This window comes from Pseudochaenichthys georgianus, chromosome 3 (assembly GCF_902827115.2).
Source record: "Pseudochaenichthys georgianus chromosome 3, fPseGeo1.2, whole genome shotgun sequence".
NCBI classification, from domain to species: domain Eukaryota; kingdom Metazoa; phylum Chordata; class Actinopteri; order Perciformes; family Channichthyidae; genus Pseudochaenichthys; species Pseudochaenichthys georgianus.
Genome location: NC_047505.1, coordinates 9,712,014 through 9,729,774, shown reverse-complemented (window position 1 = coordinate 9,729,774; position 17,761 = coordinate 9,712,014). Strand labels below are relative to the sequence as shown.

The 17,761-nt window shown below is 40.4% G+C and overlaps 1 protein-coding gene across 1 annotated transcript in view; it reads left to right on the top strand.

The window, feature by feature from the left end:
* The window catches only part of LOC117462450 (neural-cadherin-like), a 575,403-nt gene that overhangs the window by 266,383 nt on the left and 291,259 nt on the right, over positions 1-17,761 (top strand). The window contains 1 exon segment of the mRNA XM_034104697.2: positions 5,217-5,466. Within this exon segment, the coding sequence (XP_033960588.1) occupies positions 5,217-5,466 (250 nt within the window).

The window sequence follows — 17,761 nt, the reverse complement described above, 5'->3', positions numbered from 1 at the left end:
CAAGCGCTCCGGTCCGGCACCTTTTTCCCATTGTCTTTTGAGCTTCTTGTAGCGTTTCGTTAATGCAGCGCTTTTAGTAAACGCTGCACGTTACTTCGAGTTTGGGAATGTTTTCTAAAAGCTGCGCATGTGTTGTTTTATCGTTCTTGAAACTGCAGCATGTTTATCCAAAGGGAAGTGTTATGGGACGTTGTAGTGTTTTCGCACCCTGCCATCTACTACAAAGTGATACTTAAAGGTGGGGTAGGTAAGTTTGAGAAACCGGCTCGAGATCGCTAGAATTTGAAAATACACAACCGGAGAAAATCTGCCACTTCCCAACACACACGAACGCGCACATGACCAATGAGGGCACGAGATAAGTGTGTGCCCCGATGGAAGGCTGACAGGCAGGTAGGCCATCCAATCCGTTTAGCCGAAGTACAACCAATACGTTTAGTATTGGTTGTACTTCGGCTAAACGGATTGGATGGCCTTTTTACAGTATGGCCTTTTAAACAGTATTACGGCTTCTACAGATGACATTTTTTTATGGATTTGTTGTCAAGCACTTCAGATATTCATTGCTATCGGGATGTTAAGAGCATTCCATGGAATATAACAAAAAGTGTATCTCGAGCCAGTTTCTGAAACTTACCTACCCCACCTTTAAGTACAATACTCGAGTAAATATACTTGGTTACATTCCACTACTGGTCAATGCTGATCAACAAAAGAGTGTTACTTAGAGACATCATTGTGTGGAATTTCAAAAGAGCTAATTGTTAACCAACCCCTGCTAGAGAAAACACCTCATGTTACCCCTTATTTCTTTGAATAGTTTTCTTTGTTTTTATATTTTATCCCACATTATTAGCACACTGTATCCTGTTCAGTGCATTTGATTATTCATAGTGATAGACATGACTTTCTCACAATCTCTTGAAAAGCAATGAAGCCCTTTCAAGTTGCCATTGAATATTTGTATCCAAGAGATGGAGATGGAAATGAAAAGACAGACGAGAGCAGTATCCATCTGAAAATGTGAATGTGTCTGAGCTGTGCTGCTAAGATGTGAGAGAGTGTGTGGTCCCTGCAGTTCTGCGTATTAATGGAGATGGTATTGTTGATTTGGCTCATATGCGCTGATGTAACCTCTCAGCGGGTGTGCATCAGCTCTACCTTGGAACAATTGGGTTTTGAAATGGCCCTAAATCAGCACATACAGGTCATCAGCATGTTTGCCTGATAGGCAGTCTCATTAGTGTAACTGCTGTGCTTTATAGGTTGAATACATACAGCTGGGTCGCCCATAGGCAAGCAGCAGCACGTCGGAGATGGGCGCTTTTTGATTTTAATTGGGGGCATTGGCATCAGCGGTGAATGGCCTTTGCTTAATTTGGGAATAGAGAATGAAGTATATTTCCCTTGGATCCCACAGGACTTTAGCGGACTGTTGTCGAGTCAGTCTAAAACTGTTTGAATCTTACTGCCTTCATATTTTAGCGTTCATTATCATGAGCTACACAAGGCTTTTTCTCCATTGGGCAGATCATGTTCCACTCTTTAAAATGCACACTTCCCTTGAAGCTCAGCAGCAGCTGTCCTCTTAGCACTAGAACCTCCAACTTTTAACATTTACCTTTTTTATTCTCACTTTGTTTCAATAAAATATTCAAGACTCCCAGGATGTGATTTTTCCCAAAAGGTCTAGTACCCCATTTTACTTATACAAATGCCATTTATATATAGGCACGAGCAGGTACATGTGACCCCAATAGAGAAGGCATATTCTCACCATCAATTATGCTCCTAAATGTTTAATGTCATAATAACTTAGTCAACTGCTGTCTTTATACATCTGGGTCATAAGCTAACCTTTAGCATGGCAAGTTTAAGAGATTGATGTCCATTAGGCAATATACTTGCTGAACGCAAAGAGTACATGAGAGTCTGATGGTGGGGAGGTTTCAGAACCAGTGGTGATTTAACTAAGTACGTTTTCCTCGAGTATTCTACTTAAGTACCATTTTGACTTACTTTACTTAAGTATTTCCATGTTATGCTTCTTTATACCTTTACTCTTTCCGAGCCAAATATTGTACTTTTAACTCCACACATGTATTTGCTAGTGTAAAACATAGGATTACATTATATTATTTAATAGTATGATACTGTGAAAAGTGCCATTCCGCATAGCAAGTACTTTCTACTGATAAATAAGTACATATAACTGGTAATACTCCTTTACTTCTACTTAAGTAACATTTCAATGCAGGACTTTTACTTGAAACGAAGTCAAGTAGAGTACTTGTTCCACCACTGTGTACCCCGATGCATTATACAGTAGCAGGCACAGTTTACATGTTGGGAAACCCGGGTGGTTCTAGTGTCACAATCTGTAATTGCATTTTTTGATTGCTTTGCCTTGGAATTGGGAATCCTGTCAAATTCAAAAGACTGGCCTTGGGGACTCAATGTAAACCTAAAGTAAGGACAAGATAACTATACAGTATATGTGTAGGTGCATGCCAATATGTTGCATGGACAATCTGTTGCTGACACAGACTTTATATTTTGGTTCTACCTTTTTTTCCATTTATTGGGTAAAATAACAAACTCCCAAGGAGTCAGAGTGGCGTAATGTTGTATCATCTCATCTGTCAACAAGTGGTAGACTTTTCTCTCAGACAAGTACTCTGTGTGGGATAGTAGCTACACATGTAACCAGAGTTATCACTATTAACGTTGTTGTTTTTTAATCAAATAGCTTAGCCTCTTTTATGTTCAAGTACAGAGGTAGCATCCTCACAAGCTACATTTCCCAGGAATTGGTTTTGTTGTTGTGTCCAGATGGCAATCCTAGATTTGCACAACTCTCAGGAGATGGGATAGGTTATGCATTGACTTGTAATCACAAATCAAGGGTTACAATCAAGAAACGACCCCTCCTGCACCCTGAATAAAAAAGCTACGGATTGTTAAGGGACTCCACAGCACTATGACACGGACATCACATCCTCCGTTTCTCTTCGAAATGGAAAACGGACACACAACCTTGAGTTTAGCTAATGGAATATTGGCAGAGGGTAAGGCTGGAGAGGAATGTATCCTGAGGGAAAACACACTGTTTGGTTATGCTACAGTGTACACTGTGCATTAGTGTAAGTCAGGGGGCTATCATCAGTAATACGACATATCTCCTAATGCTTTGGCAATATTGTATTTGTGAGACTCACGGAAAGAAAGATACCATCGTCCAATGAAAGAAGTGTGCGTTATTATATGAGGGGCCGTAATTCCGCAATAACCCTAACCCAACGCTGTAAATATTGACAAATAAATCCAGCAAAATGGCACAAAGAAAAACTGGTAGTGGCCAGGCTGGGTGTATAATTTCCGGCCTGACTTATTGTCTCGGCCCGGCCCTGGCTGTACCTGTAAGCTCTGCCATCGCGTGAAGGGTCTGCTAACAAGCGACCAACCGAAAGGTTAATGTTGTTGCACTTCACAAAGGCACGTCGCCTCGCCACTCACCCAATGCTGCCAGTACTGACCATTTCTGGATGTCCAGGTGTCATTTCATCCTAAATGTGTGTCCTTGGGCAAGACACCTAATAATAATAATATATAATATTTTTACAGCGCCTTTCAGGAAACCCAAGGTCGCTTTACAAGTCGGGTAGGGGGGGGGGGGGAGTAGGAAAAAAGGCAGACAGGTTAAGGGGGTGGGGGGGGAAGTAGCAGAAAAATAAACCTATTAAACTAACTATACAGTGGGGAAAGCCTTGGTAAAAAGGTGCGTTTTGAGGGCTTTTTTGAAAATGTCCAGGGTTGGGGCGCTGCGGATTTCGGGGGGGAGAGATTCCAGAGGGTGGGGGATGCCACACTGAAGGCTCTGTCACCAAAAGTCCGCAACCTGGTGCGGGGGTGGAGAGGAGATCCTGTCCAGATGATCTTAGCTTCCGGGATGGAGGGTGGTAGCGGAGAAGGCCAGACAGGTATTGGGGGGCGAGGGCATGGAGGGATTTGTAAGTCAGAAGAAGGAGTTTATAGGTGATACGGTGCTTGACTGGGAGCCAGTGGAGGTGGATCAGGGTGGGGGTGATGTGCTGCCAGGGCTTGGTGTGAGTGAGCACCCTGGCAGCCGAGTTCTGCACATACTGGAGCCTGTCCGGGCTTTACTGGGAACCCCGAACAGGACTCCGTTGCAGTAATCCAACCGGGAGGAGACGAATGCATGAATGAGGGTCTCGGCCACGGAATCAGAGAGTGATGGTCGTAGACGGGAGATGTTCCTGAGGTGATAGAAGGCAGACTTAGTGACGGATTTGATGTGTGACTGAAATGAGAGAGTGGAGTCAAGGATGACACCCAGGTTACGAACTTCGGGAGACGGGGAGATGGAACAGCCGTCAATGTGGAGGAGGAGATCCCCAACCTTCCGGAGCAGTGCTTTGGGGGCCACAACCATGAGCTCAGTCTTCTTACGGTTGAGTTTGAGTAGATTTGCTGTCATCCAGGTTTTTATGGCATGGAGACAGTTGACCAAAGACTGTGGAGGGAGCTGGGCGGATGGTGAGGTGCTGAGATAAAGCTGAGTGTCGTCAGCGTAGCAGTGGAAATTGAGACCGAATTGACGTATGATCTGGCCAAGGGGGAGCATGTAAATGGTGAAAAGTAGGGGACCAAGCACGAAGCCTTGGGGGACACCATGGTTGACTGGGGCCGAGGGGGAGGATGAGCCGCTGATGCTAACAAACTGAGACCTGGTTGATAGATAGGACTGAAACCATGACAGAGCTGTGCCAGTGATGCCAAGGTTGTCAGAGAGGCATTTCAGGGGGACTGTATGAGAAACAGTGTCAAAAGCAGCAGAGAGGTCGAGGAGGATGAGAATACTGATTTGTCAGCAGCGAGAAGGAGGTCATTAGTGATCTTGAGGAGGGTGGTCTCTGTGCTGTGATGTGCTCTGTAGGCTGACTGTAGGGGTTCGTAGAGCTCATGGTTGGACAGATGTTGACTTCACCTGAACTTGCTCCTGTGGGTATTGTCCACAGTATCTGACCATTGCATGTATGATGTATGATATGTGTAATGTGTGTATATGTAAAAAGCGCTTTGAGTCATTGAAAAAGCGCTATAATAAATGTAAGGAATTATTACTATTATTAAATGATTGAGACACCGTATCATATTGAAAATGTACCTTTAATCCTCTTCTTTGTATCCAACAGACCATCAAAGCCACCTCCCCTCTTGGGGATCCGAGGGTGACATATAACTTGGAGGACGGCATGGTCCCAGAGACCAACATGCCAGTTCGCTTCTACCTGACCCCCAACAGAGAGGACGGTTCGGCCTCCATCCTGGTTGCAGAGCCCCTGGACTATGAGACCACCAGACACTTCATGCTGCGAGTCCGGGCCCAGAACGTGGCTGCTGTTCCGCTGGCGGCCTTCACCACGGTCTATATCAATGTCACAGGTGAGACTTTTTACATTGTAATTGCTCTATTACATTATTTCAATTATGTATTATTATCCCATCTTCCATTGAAATATCTCCTAACATCGTTGTGTTCCTGTGTAAGAGCTTTGCATTTTGTGGGTTCAAGATTTCACACATGATATGTTTTTAAAATAAATGCTTTTCCATTAAAACATAAAATATAGCACCATTGCTTAATAAGCACTTGCCATTGAGAAATGTAGAATGAAATGTGAGATTAAAAGGTTCACTCTGAGGCAAAATACTGCTGTAATCAAAAACAAGTAGATGATATCCTCTCGTAAATGTTGAGTTTAGGTGAAAAAGAAGACAGTGTTATGAAGAAACACAAAGACACCCAGTTATTGTGGACATAGCAATTCTAGAGAAAGATAACTTTTGTTAGGGAATAATGTTCTTGTGAAAGACAAAACGTGGTTGATTGTATACTGTAAGCTCTCCCTCCTCTTCTTTTTTTTTTAAAGCTAAGGACCCCGAATCAGCGTTTCTCTAACAGGGCTGGGATATGAGGGATATGAGGGATGTCTAAAATGTATGATATGTTTAGTATTTTGAGCAAAACACATCATCGAAATGTTTTTTATATATTTTTTATATATCTGAGACCCATAAGATATGCCTAAAAATAGCATAATAAGAGACCTTTATTACTCAGCCCATGGTAACGATATGCCTAAATTGCCGTCATCACTGCTAAATATGGTGGTATTCGCTATTCCCTGACTTTGCTCCTCAAAATAACTCCGCCTACCCTACAGTACATGCCCCAGACTCCCATGCATGTAATCCTCTTGCAGCTTGTACGCATTCACTCACGCACACACACAAGCAGGCATACCCTATTCCGTTAATTCGGTCTTAATCCAGTGAGAAATAATGTATTCACACCCTCGCCCTTCTCTTGCCTCTCTGTCTCTCGTCTAACTTCCCTTCTCCTCTTTTCATTGGCTCCTCCTCTCGCTCATCCGTCTTAATAAGAAAGCTCTCCGACTCCTCCAGAGGCATTGCAGAGGAAGGGAGGGAGGTCTGTAATGGATTTAAGTTCTCATTTTAATTCATAGATTAAGACATTTGCTCAGAAGAAATGGAAGGGAGAACTGGCACATGGAGCAGCATTAGAGCTATTGTATTGCTCTATTTCCTTTCTATTAAGTGTTTGGCCCAACATCAACTTTGTTGGAATATGGCTTCTGCTTTTTCAGGCAACTTTAAAGTTCACATGTTGTCGTCTCGATGGTACAGTAATTGGAACGATCAGTTGTATCCCTCCGCATAATGTAACAGCCAATTGTTGTTCAGGGAAAAATAAAAAGCACATTTTGTGTCATTATTAATCGCCCAATGCCTGTTTTACCCTTTTTCCAATTAAATGCGTTCTGTCTTAGTTCTGTGCTGGGGCTACTTTGGTTCACAGTTCGTTCAACTTTCCTTTTTTTGCACTTTTATTGTCATTAAACAGTACAGGTACTATGTAACACAGTACAGGTACTATGTAACACAGTACAGGTACTATGTAAGTTAACACAGTACAGGTACTATGTAACACAGTACAGGTACTATGTAAGTTAACACAGTACAGGTACTATGTAACACAGTACAGGTACTATGTAACACACAGTACAGGTACTATGTAAAACACAGTACAGGTACTATGTAACACAGTACAGGTTCTATGTAACACAGTACAGGTACTATGTAACACAGTACAGGTACTATGTAACACAGTACAGGTACTATGTAACACAGTACAGGTACTATGTAACACAGTACAGGTACTATGTAACACAGTACAGGTACTATGTAACACAGTACAGGTACTATGTAACACAGTACAGGTACTAAGTTAACACAGTACAGGTACTATGTAACACAGTACAGGTACTATCAATCACACATTGAGTTAATTGTTGTGCAATGATCAAATCAGACCGTTGTTTTTTTTAAATAGTCTGAAACTCGGCAGCTCTCAGGTGATCAGCTGATTAGCTGTGTGTGTGACTCTCTTTGTTTACACAACTAATAGCCCATCAGCCACAGCTCTGCCAGCATCAGAGCACGGTGCATAGTCTCTAGGTGGGCTTACCCTGCGCTGTATAGATACGGCGCTGGGTTTACAGTAGTTGTTCTTATTAGCCTACATCAATGTAGTCCGCTGTATAGAAAACTGTAGTTTCCCCACAGCAGACGCACATTCATGACGTACGCTGGCGCATCATAAATATGTCGATAGTGTAAGTGCAGTCGGATTCTCAAAGCACCGCGGGGGCTAAACTCAGAGGTGGAAGAAGTATGGGTCCATCTTATCTTAATGTATAAGTTGATTTACTTCGATCTACTGTACTCAAAAACACCACAACAATATTAACAATATTACAAAAAATATACTGCATACTGTTTAAAGCAAACTATTTTAAAGGTAAAAGTATGAGCATACAAAATAAAGAAGTGTAAACATTTACATTATGATTATTTAATATAAAGACTATATATTATTGAATTACAATTAAGACAATAAGATTAGATAATATACTTTATTTGATCTAAAATATTGATGTTTTTTCGTTATAGTAGCCTGTGGAAACCATAACAATATGTTTTACATGCTCTTCAGCAAACACCTGCAGAGCTGCAAACATTACTGAAGTACTGAAAGTCCACGAAACAAACTGCATTTAAATAGATGTTTTGTTTATCTTTTATGACCAGTGTTTGTTGACCCAAGTTGGTGGCCTTTGTGTATTTGTGAATGAAGCACCATCTCATGGTTAAATCCTGAAATTGAAAATCTGGCAACGCCCTCTCAGGAAATAATGGGAGGGCTTTACATCTCCAGCCACTGGGATCCGCTGGGTTTTTGGCTGGAATCCGTTGGGTGGAGTCCAGAGTGCTACATCTGTAACTTCCAATAAATTAAATCAGTTGTATTACAGTATAATATAATGAAAGACTCGAAAAACAAATAATTAGGACCCTAACTAATAAATTGACCTTTCTTAGCAATATTCCATCAGTCCAAACATTGGTTAAATAGGTAAGAATAATATAAGCAATCACATATACAGAGATGTGGTGTCTTATCAATCTCATTCCACACTTGTACACCTCTGCAAACCTTTAATAATATAGGTCCATTTAAAGTGGACCAATCATGCTATATTTGAACAATATATTGTAGGGCCATACCTATATAAAGTATATAAATATAGTTATTTTTTTCAAAATACCAAACAGATCCTGCATTTTAGCCATGCCTCATTTCGCTCCATTTGCTCTTTCCAGCCCTGTAGAATAGAGAGGCGAAGTCCCTCCCTTTCTGGGGGAGCTCCATGGGCATGTTGAGAGCTGTACATACACAAAAGGGGAGTTAGTCGGTTCCGTAAGAGCCAGCATGCGAGACCGGGATTCTGGGATTTGTAGTCTTTCTACAGTAGTTGCGTATTTTTCATAGTCTTATATTTCGACAGTTTTACGACAAACTGTGACTTTTTTGACGTGGAAATTATTTTTTAAGATCGACAAACATCAGTGTAATTCGTGGCACAATTCAAATGGGATCGAAAGATAATCTTTCTCTCCCCATTGACTTCAATACATACATAATTTTTCCGAAATAAGGTCCCATGGGTCAGAAGTAGATGGGCGGGACTTCGCCTTTCCATTACAGCAGCAGGAGGTGCAAACGCTTGCTTCGGGGTGCGAGAAAAAGAGCCATAGCGGAGAATAAACAGAAGGGCAACCATGGCAACCATGCGTGGGAAGTCTTCTTCGCTGCTTTTGTGGCAGACTACAGCACCACTTACAGGCCTGGCATATGTACTACAGCGTCTCCAGCGCTTTCGAGCGGCAATGGCCGGCAGTGGCCCAACCTCTCATTCCCCTGATAGGTGAAGAGTTGGCCATATAGGCGGAGCTCCTCGTTCCTGACGTCGGAGAATTTTCTAATCTGTATCACTCTGTATCAGATCCGTTGCAGCCCCGTTTTTAGAGATTTGGGTATGGAGGAAAAGAGGGTTGTGTTTTCTGACACTTGGTGAGTTCCCTGACACACCGGGGAGACATATGCATGTATAAAAGACGTACAAAAGTGCATTTTGCATGATAGGTCCCCTTTAAGTTTAAAATTGTAATCCTTTATAGGATGCTTTCCCCCAAAAAACGTGTCAGATATGTATTGTCACTGAATAATAACTATTCAAAGGGAGTTCACAAAACAATGCAATAATAAAATAATGAAAAAAGGGCCCTTACATTGATCCCTGGGGGACATCACATTGATTTATTTTCGTACTTTTAGATTTCTGACCAACTGGACACTTTGCCTCTGACACCATGATGTTAAAGTTTGCTTTAAAAGAGAATCAATATTTTCCAATAGTTTCTGATAAACCATTTAAATAATAATATAGCACATTTTCAGAGAGCTGGTCTGATGCCTGGCCGAGGAGATAAGTAAACCTTGCAATAGTAAACAACTGGTAAGGGAGCAGATTTTGGCTTTTTTATTAAGGAACCACATGGGAATATTTCAGTCTCTGGGTTATCCGGTCCTCCTTAAAAAAAGAAACAACATAGTTATCTAGATATGTTGATCTGGATTTTCTGTGAGCTTGAGAATGTACCTACGTGGACCTGGGAATAACAAACACACAAAAGCAAGGCAGTGTGATACTGTGTGCTAATGTACCACAGCCTGGATGCCCAAGTTAATTCAATTTGATTTATAGATATTTCCTGTTTGCCAGTGGCCTTTTTTGTTTGTTTCACAGGTGCATGATCAAAGTTATGTGACAACAAATAGGTAAAGCTTTTTGAGGGGTTCAAGAGCTCCAACACATTGTACGTGATAGGCTAGGGGCAGGACATCTCTAAGCGGTTGACCATTTACAGCAGAGCCGGCCAACTAACCAATCAGAAAGACTTAGAGCTCATTCTGGTTCAAAGTAAAGTCATTTTTGAACATTAAGGCATGGAAACAATGCACAATAGTGGCACAACATTGAATTATATACCTGAAAATGAGCATTATATGTACTCTGTTATATTATTATTTTATTAATATTATTATATGTTTCTTTGTGAACATTACAGGTTAAAAAAAATTGCATTATTGTAAGATTCCATGCTTATGTGGCTGATGCACAGTATGTCAACATGTAGACACTCTAGCAGGAGGCATTTAGGAATCATGTCATGTGTTTTTTTAAATAAAAAGCCAAGGTGTGCAGAATGTTGTGAAAAACTTTGCAAGACTAATACAAAAATACAGATTCAATTACACACCTCTGGTCGATTTCTGTTAAACCACAGCATCTGTATTCAGAAAGAGGCCATGTGCTGTAGCTATAGAAAATAAGCTGTGAGACATTATAATAAAACATACAAGCAAAACATCCCCTCGCTTTTTAATATATACAGAAGGCTGGCTGTAGTCTGGCTGCTCACTGCTGGACTTTATTGTACTCGACATAAAACTCTGCAGCAGCGTTTGCTGAATATAAGTGCTGTGTGCACTTGTGTGTACTTCACTGTGTAGGTGTGTGTGTGTGGAGTATATTGATGCATTTAAATGTGTCTGACTCTATGTATGTCTTCCTTGCGACAAAGCTTCCCTGCCTTACACTTCTACAGCTGTACATTGGAATCATCTCTTTCACCTCTCTTTCCCTGTCTATTTTTATCTCGCTCTCACACACACACACACACACACACACACACCACACACACACACACACACCACACACACCACACACACACACACACACACACACACACCACACACACAACACCCACACACACACACACACACACCACCCACCACACACCACACACACACACACACACACACACACACACACCCTTAACCATGGACAGTAGTGCCAGGGAACCAGCCATTGTGACAAACACCTCGAGGCAGACACCCCCTCTGTGGCAACCCTCCATCTCTTGTGCAACAACACATGCACACTCAAACAGAAGGGACATACTGTACATGTGCAGCTCAAAACACGATGAGCTTTTGTAGCAATCCTCTTCTTCCTTTTATCCTTTGTACATCACTTAGAAAGATTCATCTACAAATGAATTAAATGCATGTTAAACGACATACTGGTGCTTTGAATACAAATACAATCTTCATAGTCTGGCTGAGATCGACAGTACATCATCAGTTCCTTTGGTCTGGTGAACAGAGATATAATGGGTACATATCTGAGTGTGATACGATTCCAGTTCCAGGTGTCTTGTGAAAACCAAGTGAACACATGACAGCCGGAGCACCTGCTCCCGCCTCTGAAGATAAGGAGGATGTAATGTGTCCGCACTTTTAGCCCACACACACTCGTACATACAAAGTAAACAGCGCACCAGAGTGAGATGAATACAGAGTGGAGGAGAGTCATTCAAAGCGGAGAGTGGGATGCAGATGAGACGCCTACACCGGACTGAAAGAGAGTCAGTAAGAGAGAAAAAGCGCCATAATAATAGAGTTACGACAACGGAAGTCCAAAAACGGTTATCGTCACGTGGTTCATGTGGACGAGGATCGTTCCCGGAAGTTCATGGCGGGCAATGTGAATGCATTGATAACAGGAGATAGAACTACGATGATTTTTGGTAATTATTAGTGAATAAAGGTTTTGATTTGCAATATTTATACAACAAATCGATGTGTATGTATTTACATCAATATGTTTTAAAAAATAAAATCGAATTTGCTAATATTAAGTGATAATATTAGGATTAGTGTGAACAACTAGTTTACATGTTACTAACAGTGCCTTGTTAAAGAGCCTGTTGCTGTTTATTTATAGCTTTGAATTCTTTCAAACCAATATTATCTTCTTAAACTTGTATGGTAGTCAGGAGCATCACTTTCTAATGTTTATTGATACATTTAGAGGGAGGGGATCTCAAGTAATGCTTTAAAATTCAGATTGGATTCATTTCTACCATTTTCTTAAATTCATGGTAGTTTCAGTAATCCCATGGTAATTGAGGACACAAGTTATCTAAATGACTAATGTCGTCTTTATGGCTTTCAGAAAGGACAGGAGACCGACAGGTGACTATCAAAGGACTAGCAGCAGCAGCAGCAGCAGCAGCAGGACTAGCAGCATATGATGATGATGTTAAATGTGTTGTTTTGTTAGGAACATCCATTGCAAATACATGGAATTCAATAAACATAGAAGAGCATATCATGCAGTTTGTCGGTGCCTTTTCCTCCGTGTTGTCCTGGTTTGCTGTGCTGCCTCCTAGTAGCCACCATGGTTTGATGTGCTGCCTGGGGATGCTCAAATCGCTCAGAGAAAGGAGTACGAATGTACGGCTTCCCCACTGACACAGAGCGGAGGAAAAAATGTCTGGCTCAAGTCAGCAGGAGCAATTTCACGACCAACAGCAACAAAATATGTGATTTATATACAAACACTGCATTTGCACTTTTTCACAAAACGAAAACCACACCATTGGGAAAGCTTCATGTTTTGTTTAATACAAAAAAACAGGGAAAGGCTTGAAAAACACTGAGAGTTGAGACTCAGGGTGCAGGGTGAGGGTCTCAGGGCAGGTATTCAGGCTCCATTGAATCCCCCTCTGGTTCTTGTGCTGAAAGAGGGAGTAACAGACAGGAGAAAGGGTTATACACACAGCACACCTATTGGATGGGAAATGCCTTGGGGAGATAAGGTGTTTACTTAAAACAGTAGTATTAAACGTACCTTGTGTTTTCACTCTCACTTAAGTCCCTCTCCCTTTGCCATCAATCCAGAATCAGCTGGGCTGCAACATTATGCAGACGGGTAATAATCAACAGAATCACAAGGACACAATATGGCTCTGCTAAAAACACTCACTCTTACACGCACCAAAGTTTATTTATCTAATATTTAACTCCCTCCACCCCGCATACAATCCCGTTTAGAAGCCCCTCTTCTCTAATTCAACATGTTGGACGAAATGACATAGAGAGAACGGAATTTACGATTAAAAGGCTGTTCAACGTGTGTTGCTCACTTGCTTCGGTATCCTAGCTTAATCTGTTATCTGTAAACGTTCCCTAAATCTACTAATTTAGGGATAATCCACTGACATCCTTTAATACACATGTTCATTTGAATCAGATGTACTGATAATATCCGCAATATAAATCTTTAAACTTCTTCTTACCTTTAAAAGTCCGTCACGAACGGTCTATTATGCTGCAACTCCACAGCTCTGCCAGCCTTGGCGCTAACTTCCGGGGAACGATTGAGAGGCTCCACGATCCGCCATTGCTGTAAAAAAGTGGTCCATTGGAGTGAACGGAGATGACGTAACTCTCAGTTTATATGGCGCTGGATAGATGGAGTGGAATGCCAGAATGATGGTGCTAAAAGGGAATGCAGATCAATTTAACTATTCATAGTTTGTGTAGCCATCATTAATGAAATATCTTAGGTTTAAAACGTATGTAAGAAAGTCTGTCCATCAGAAACTTTTCTTTTTTTCTCTGTCTCGAATGGCGACTTCTGTTCTTCTAATATACTAAATAAATCACAATATGCATGTACTGTAGGTGTAATCTGATTCCTCAATATCAAATGCAATCCCAATAAATACAATGGAATGGAAATACCAATACTTAAGTGTATTATGTAGGCCAAAAGAGAAACACAAAAGAAACTAAGAAAGGAAGTAAGATTTTTTTATATAAATACATTTTCTTTTTCTTTAAAACCGTCCTGTTGTCTTCGGGTCAAATCTGACCGATTTACTGCTTTCATCAATCATAACTTTTTTTGTTCTACATTCAATTGCTTTAAGGCTTTATGATATCCTTCTCAGTAGACATTTGAACATAAACAATTGCTGATCACCACTTTCATTGCATTGTTTAGTCAACTTTGTAACACCCATGGTGTTCCTGGTCAAACATGACCGCCAAAGAAAAGGAATTAGTAACCATCCGGATCAGATCACACACACGCGCGCACCCATGCACCACACACACACACACACACACACACACACACACACACACACACACACACACACACACACACACACACACACACACACACACACACACACACACACACACACACACACACACACACACACACACACACACACACACACACACACACACACACAACAGACACTAAAGAGTCCCCCCCCTCCTTATGTGCCCATCCCCCCATGGATCACACCTGGCACACGCAATACATGTTCAGTGTCTGTTCTTTGTATATTTGCTGCAGTTGTTCATGTATACCAGTAGTCTGATACAGTATTTACAGTTTGACAGGGTGTTAAATGACATTTGGTGATGATTAATGGTTTTTGTGTTAATGTAATAGCAGTTAAAACAGGAATGGTAAAACAAAAACTACTTTTTTAAAGAATTTTCAGGCAGAGGTGTTCTGTATAGACAACCAGTAAAAGTAAAGTTTAAAAAAATACAAAAAATATGTGCAAACAGAAAATGCTCCATTGAGTAATCTCGGTAAGGGTACATGAATCATCATGAATGCATGCATGACTTAATGCATGAAAAAGCATGAATTAATTCATGTAGTACTCATGTAGTACTTCATGAACTATCAGTAATGTACAGGTATTAATGGTATCTCATGCATGACTTAATGCAGGAACAATACCTTAAGTAATGCATCAACTAAGGTATCTCAATCATCATGACTTCTGAGTTATTAATGATGTTCACGTCTTCTTCATATAGATCTGCAGTTAAAGTGTCAGGCCAAAAAAACGGACCAGTCACAGCACTTCCAAGTGTTGTGAATCATGAGTAACTAAGCATGACTTTGTCATTACTTCATCATGTTTGTGCCCCTTCAAATAAAGTGGTGACCCGGTCGGTCGGTCGGTCACAGCAGTGCATGTAGTCTGTTGAATTCAAAGTGTTGACTCCAACCCTGTTCAGTGTGTTGACCATTAATAATATGTTATTTATCAGTGTAAACGATGGAACAGGTCACCACTTTATTTGAAGGGGCACACACATGATGAAGTAATGACAAAGTCATGCTTAGTTACTCATGATTTACAACACTTGGAAGTGCTGTGACTGGTCAGTTTTTTTGGCCTGACACTTTAACTGCAGATCTATATGAAGAAGACGTGAACATCATTAATAACTCAGAAGTCATGATGATTGAGATACCTTAGTTGATGCATTACTTAAGGTATTGTTCCTGCATTAAGTCATGCATGAGATACCATTAATACCTGTACATTACTGATAGTTCATGAAGTACTACATGAGTACTACATGAATTAATTCATGCTTTTTCATGCATTAAGTCATGCATGCATTCATGATGATTCATGTACCCTTACCGTAAAGTGTTACCGTAATCTCTGAGTCTTCATGTTTTTAAAAGTCTATACATTAAGCAACAAGGGTTTTTTTCTGCCATTTTAGGAGAGCATAGATGAAGACATTTAAGAGTCTTAATAATCTCATTCCGTACCTGTTGACATCTGCAAACCACACCTAAGCTCATACATTTAATATTGTTATTTCTTTACCCTTTATTTGGTGCATCTTTTCTAGAGTTTTGTGACATTTGTAACGTTATCAAAAATTAGTATGGAAGCAGAATCATTTTACTTTGAGATTTCTGACCATTTACATATTGCTTTTATTGAGAGAGAGAGAGGAGTAATGTAGAAATAGTAAATGAAGGAGTAAAGACGGTCTTCCTGGTTGAACTTGCGCTGAGCTTCATATGTAGCAAATGTTCAGGGGCCCAGCAGGATCTGTTGCCTCGTGAAAAGAGTTTTCATATCTTCCACACATGTTCATTTTAGCAAGTGAGCAAATATCTTGTTTAACGTCATCACTTTATTCCTTAGTCCAAAACAATAAGAGACACAACTTTGTTTCCAAAGCATTTACATACACAACAATAGCAGAATAGTGCATCTTACCGTGGTTATGATAATGAGCTTTACCAATGAAAGAGAATCCTTTGAGTCTTATAACTAAAACTATGTTACCATAGAGTTGGGAAAGTTCTATATATATATCTGGTTTTGCTTTTCAGATGATTTCCACCCTAAGTGGCAAATAATCAACATAATATCTTTTTGAATTGGACTGGTGACTTACAGTAGGAGCTTTACAATTAAGGCAAGGCAAATGTATTTATATAGCACCTTTCAACACCAGGAAATTCAAGGTGCTTTACAAAAATGAAAGACATTCAGATAAAGGCATTTAAAAACAGTAAAAGATAATAAAAGAAACGTTAAAAGAAAAACAAAAAATTAATACATTCCTTACTCTCTCTAAAGTTTCTGATTAAACCGATCTGTGAGGAGCACTTTTCAGTGTAATTATGATTAAGAATACTTCAGTTCAATTTTCAGGTTTGTTATAACCCAACTGCTATGCTCCCCTTCACCTCCACTTCACAACCGCCGTCTGCCTTTAAGCTTTCCAATTTAGCAAAGAGACTTAATTGTACTTCACTTTATTTAGGGTCCCCATTGGTACAGCAGTAACAAGTGTTCTTCCTTGATTTCACATGAAAGACACCATCGGGCAGTGACACATTGACAACATTTCACAAATTGGGGATATAAAACACCCATGGTTTTGTATGTCTCTCTCATGTATTGCTTTAGCAATTGGTTTCTGCTCTTTCTTTGTTCAAAGGGTAAGAAGAAGTAAGTGTCAGTTCAAGTGAAGTTATAACTAAGATTACTACTGTAAAGCCTGAAACATTGTTCTTAACCAACCATTTAGCAAGGTCTATAGTTTCAAAATGACCATAACTCTAGAAGGATTGTATTGACGATTATTTATGATCAAATTCCAGACTGGATTGGGTCTGAACCTTTTTGAACATCAAATCACATACAGTATGGAAGTATGACAGAGATAGCATCTCTGCTCTATTGATATCAGTCACTGATGCAGATCAAAAACAGTGTCTGTAACTGGAATATTTATATATATTTTTTTGTGTGCCATTTTCACCTCATTAGATACATTGACAGTGAGATATGAGGACAGGAAACATATCTAGGCTGCATGAACATATTATTACACTAAAATCATTCGACAGCAGCCTTTCACAGAAGTAGCATGCATATGAAAATGATTTTAGGCTTAGTGCACTGCTGAAGGACATTTGAACCAGTGGAGCAAGGGATTGAACCACCAACCTTACATTTCATGGTCAACATCATTCTGCCCCCCTGGGCTGAGGCCGCCTCTGGTGTTCCAAACATGTTGGCTTCTCTTCAGAGTTGAATCCATACA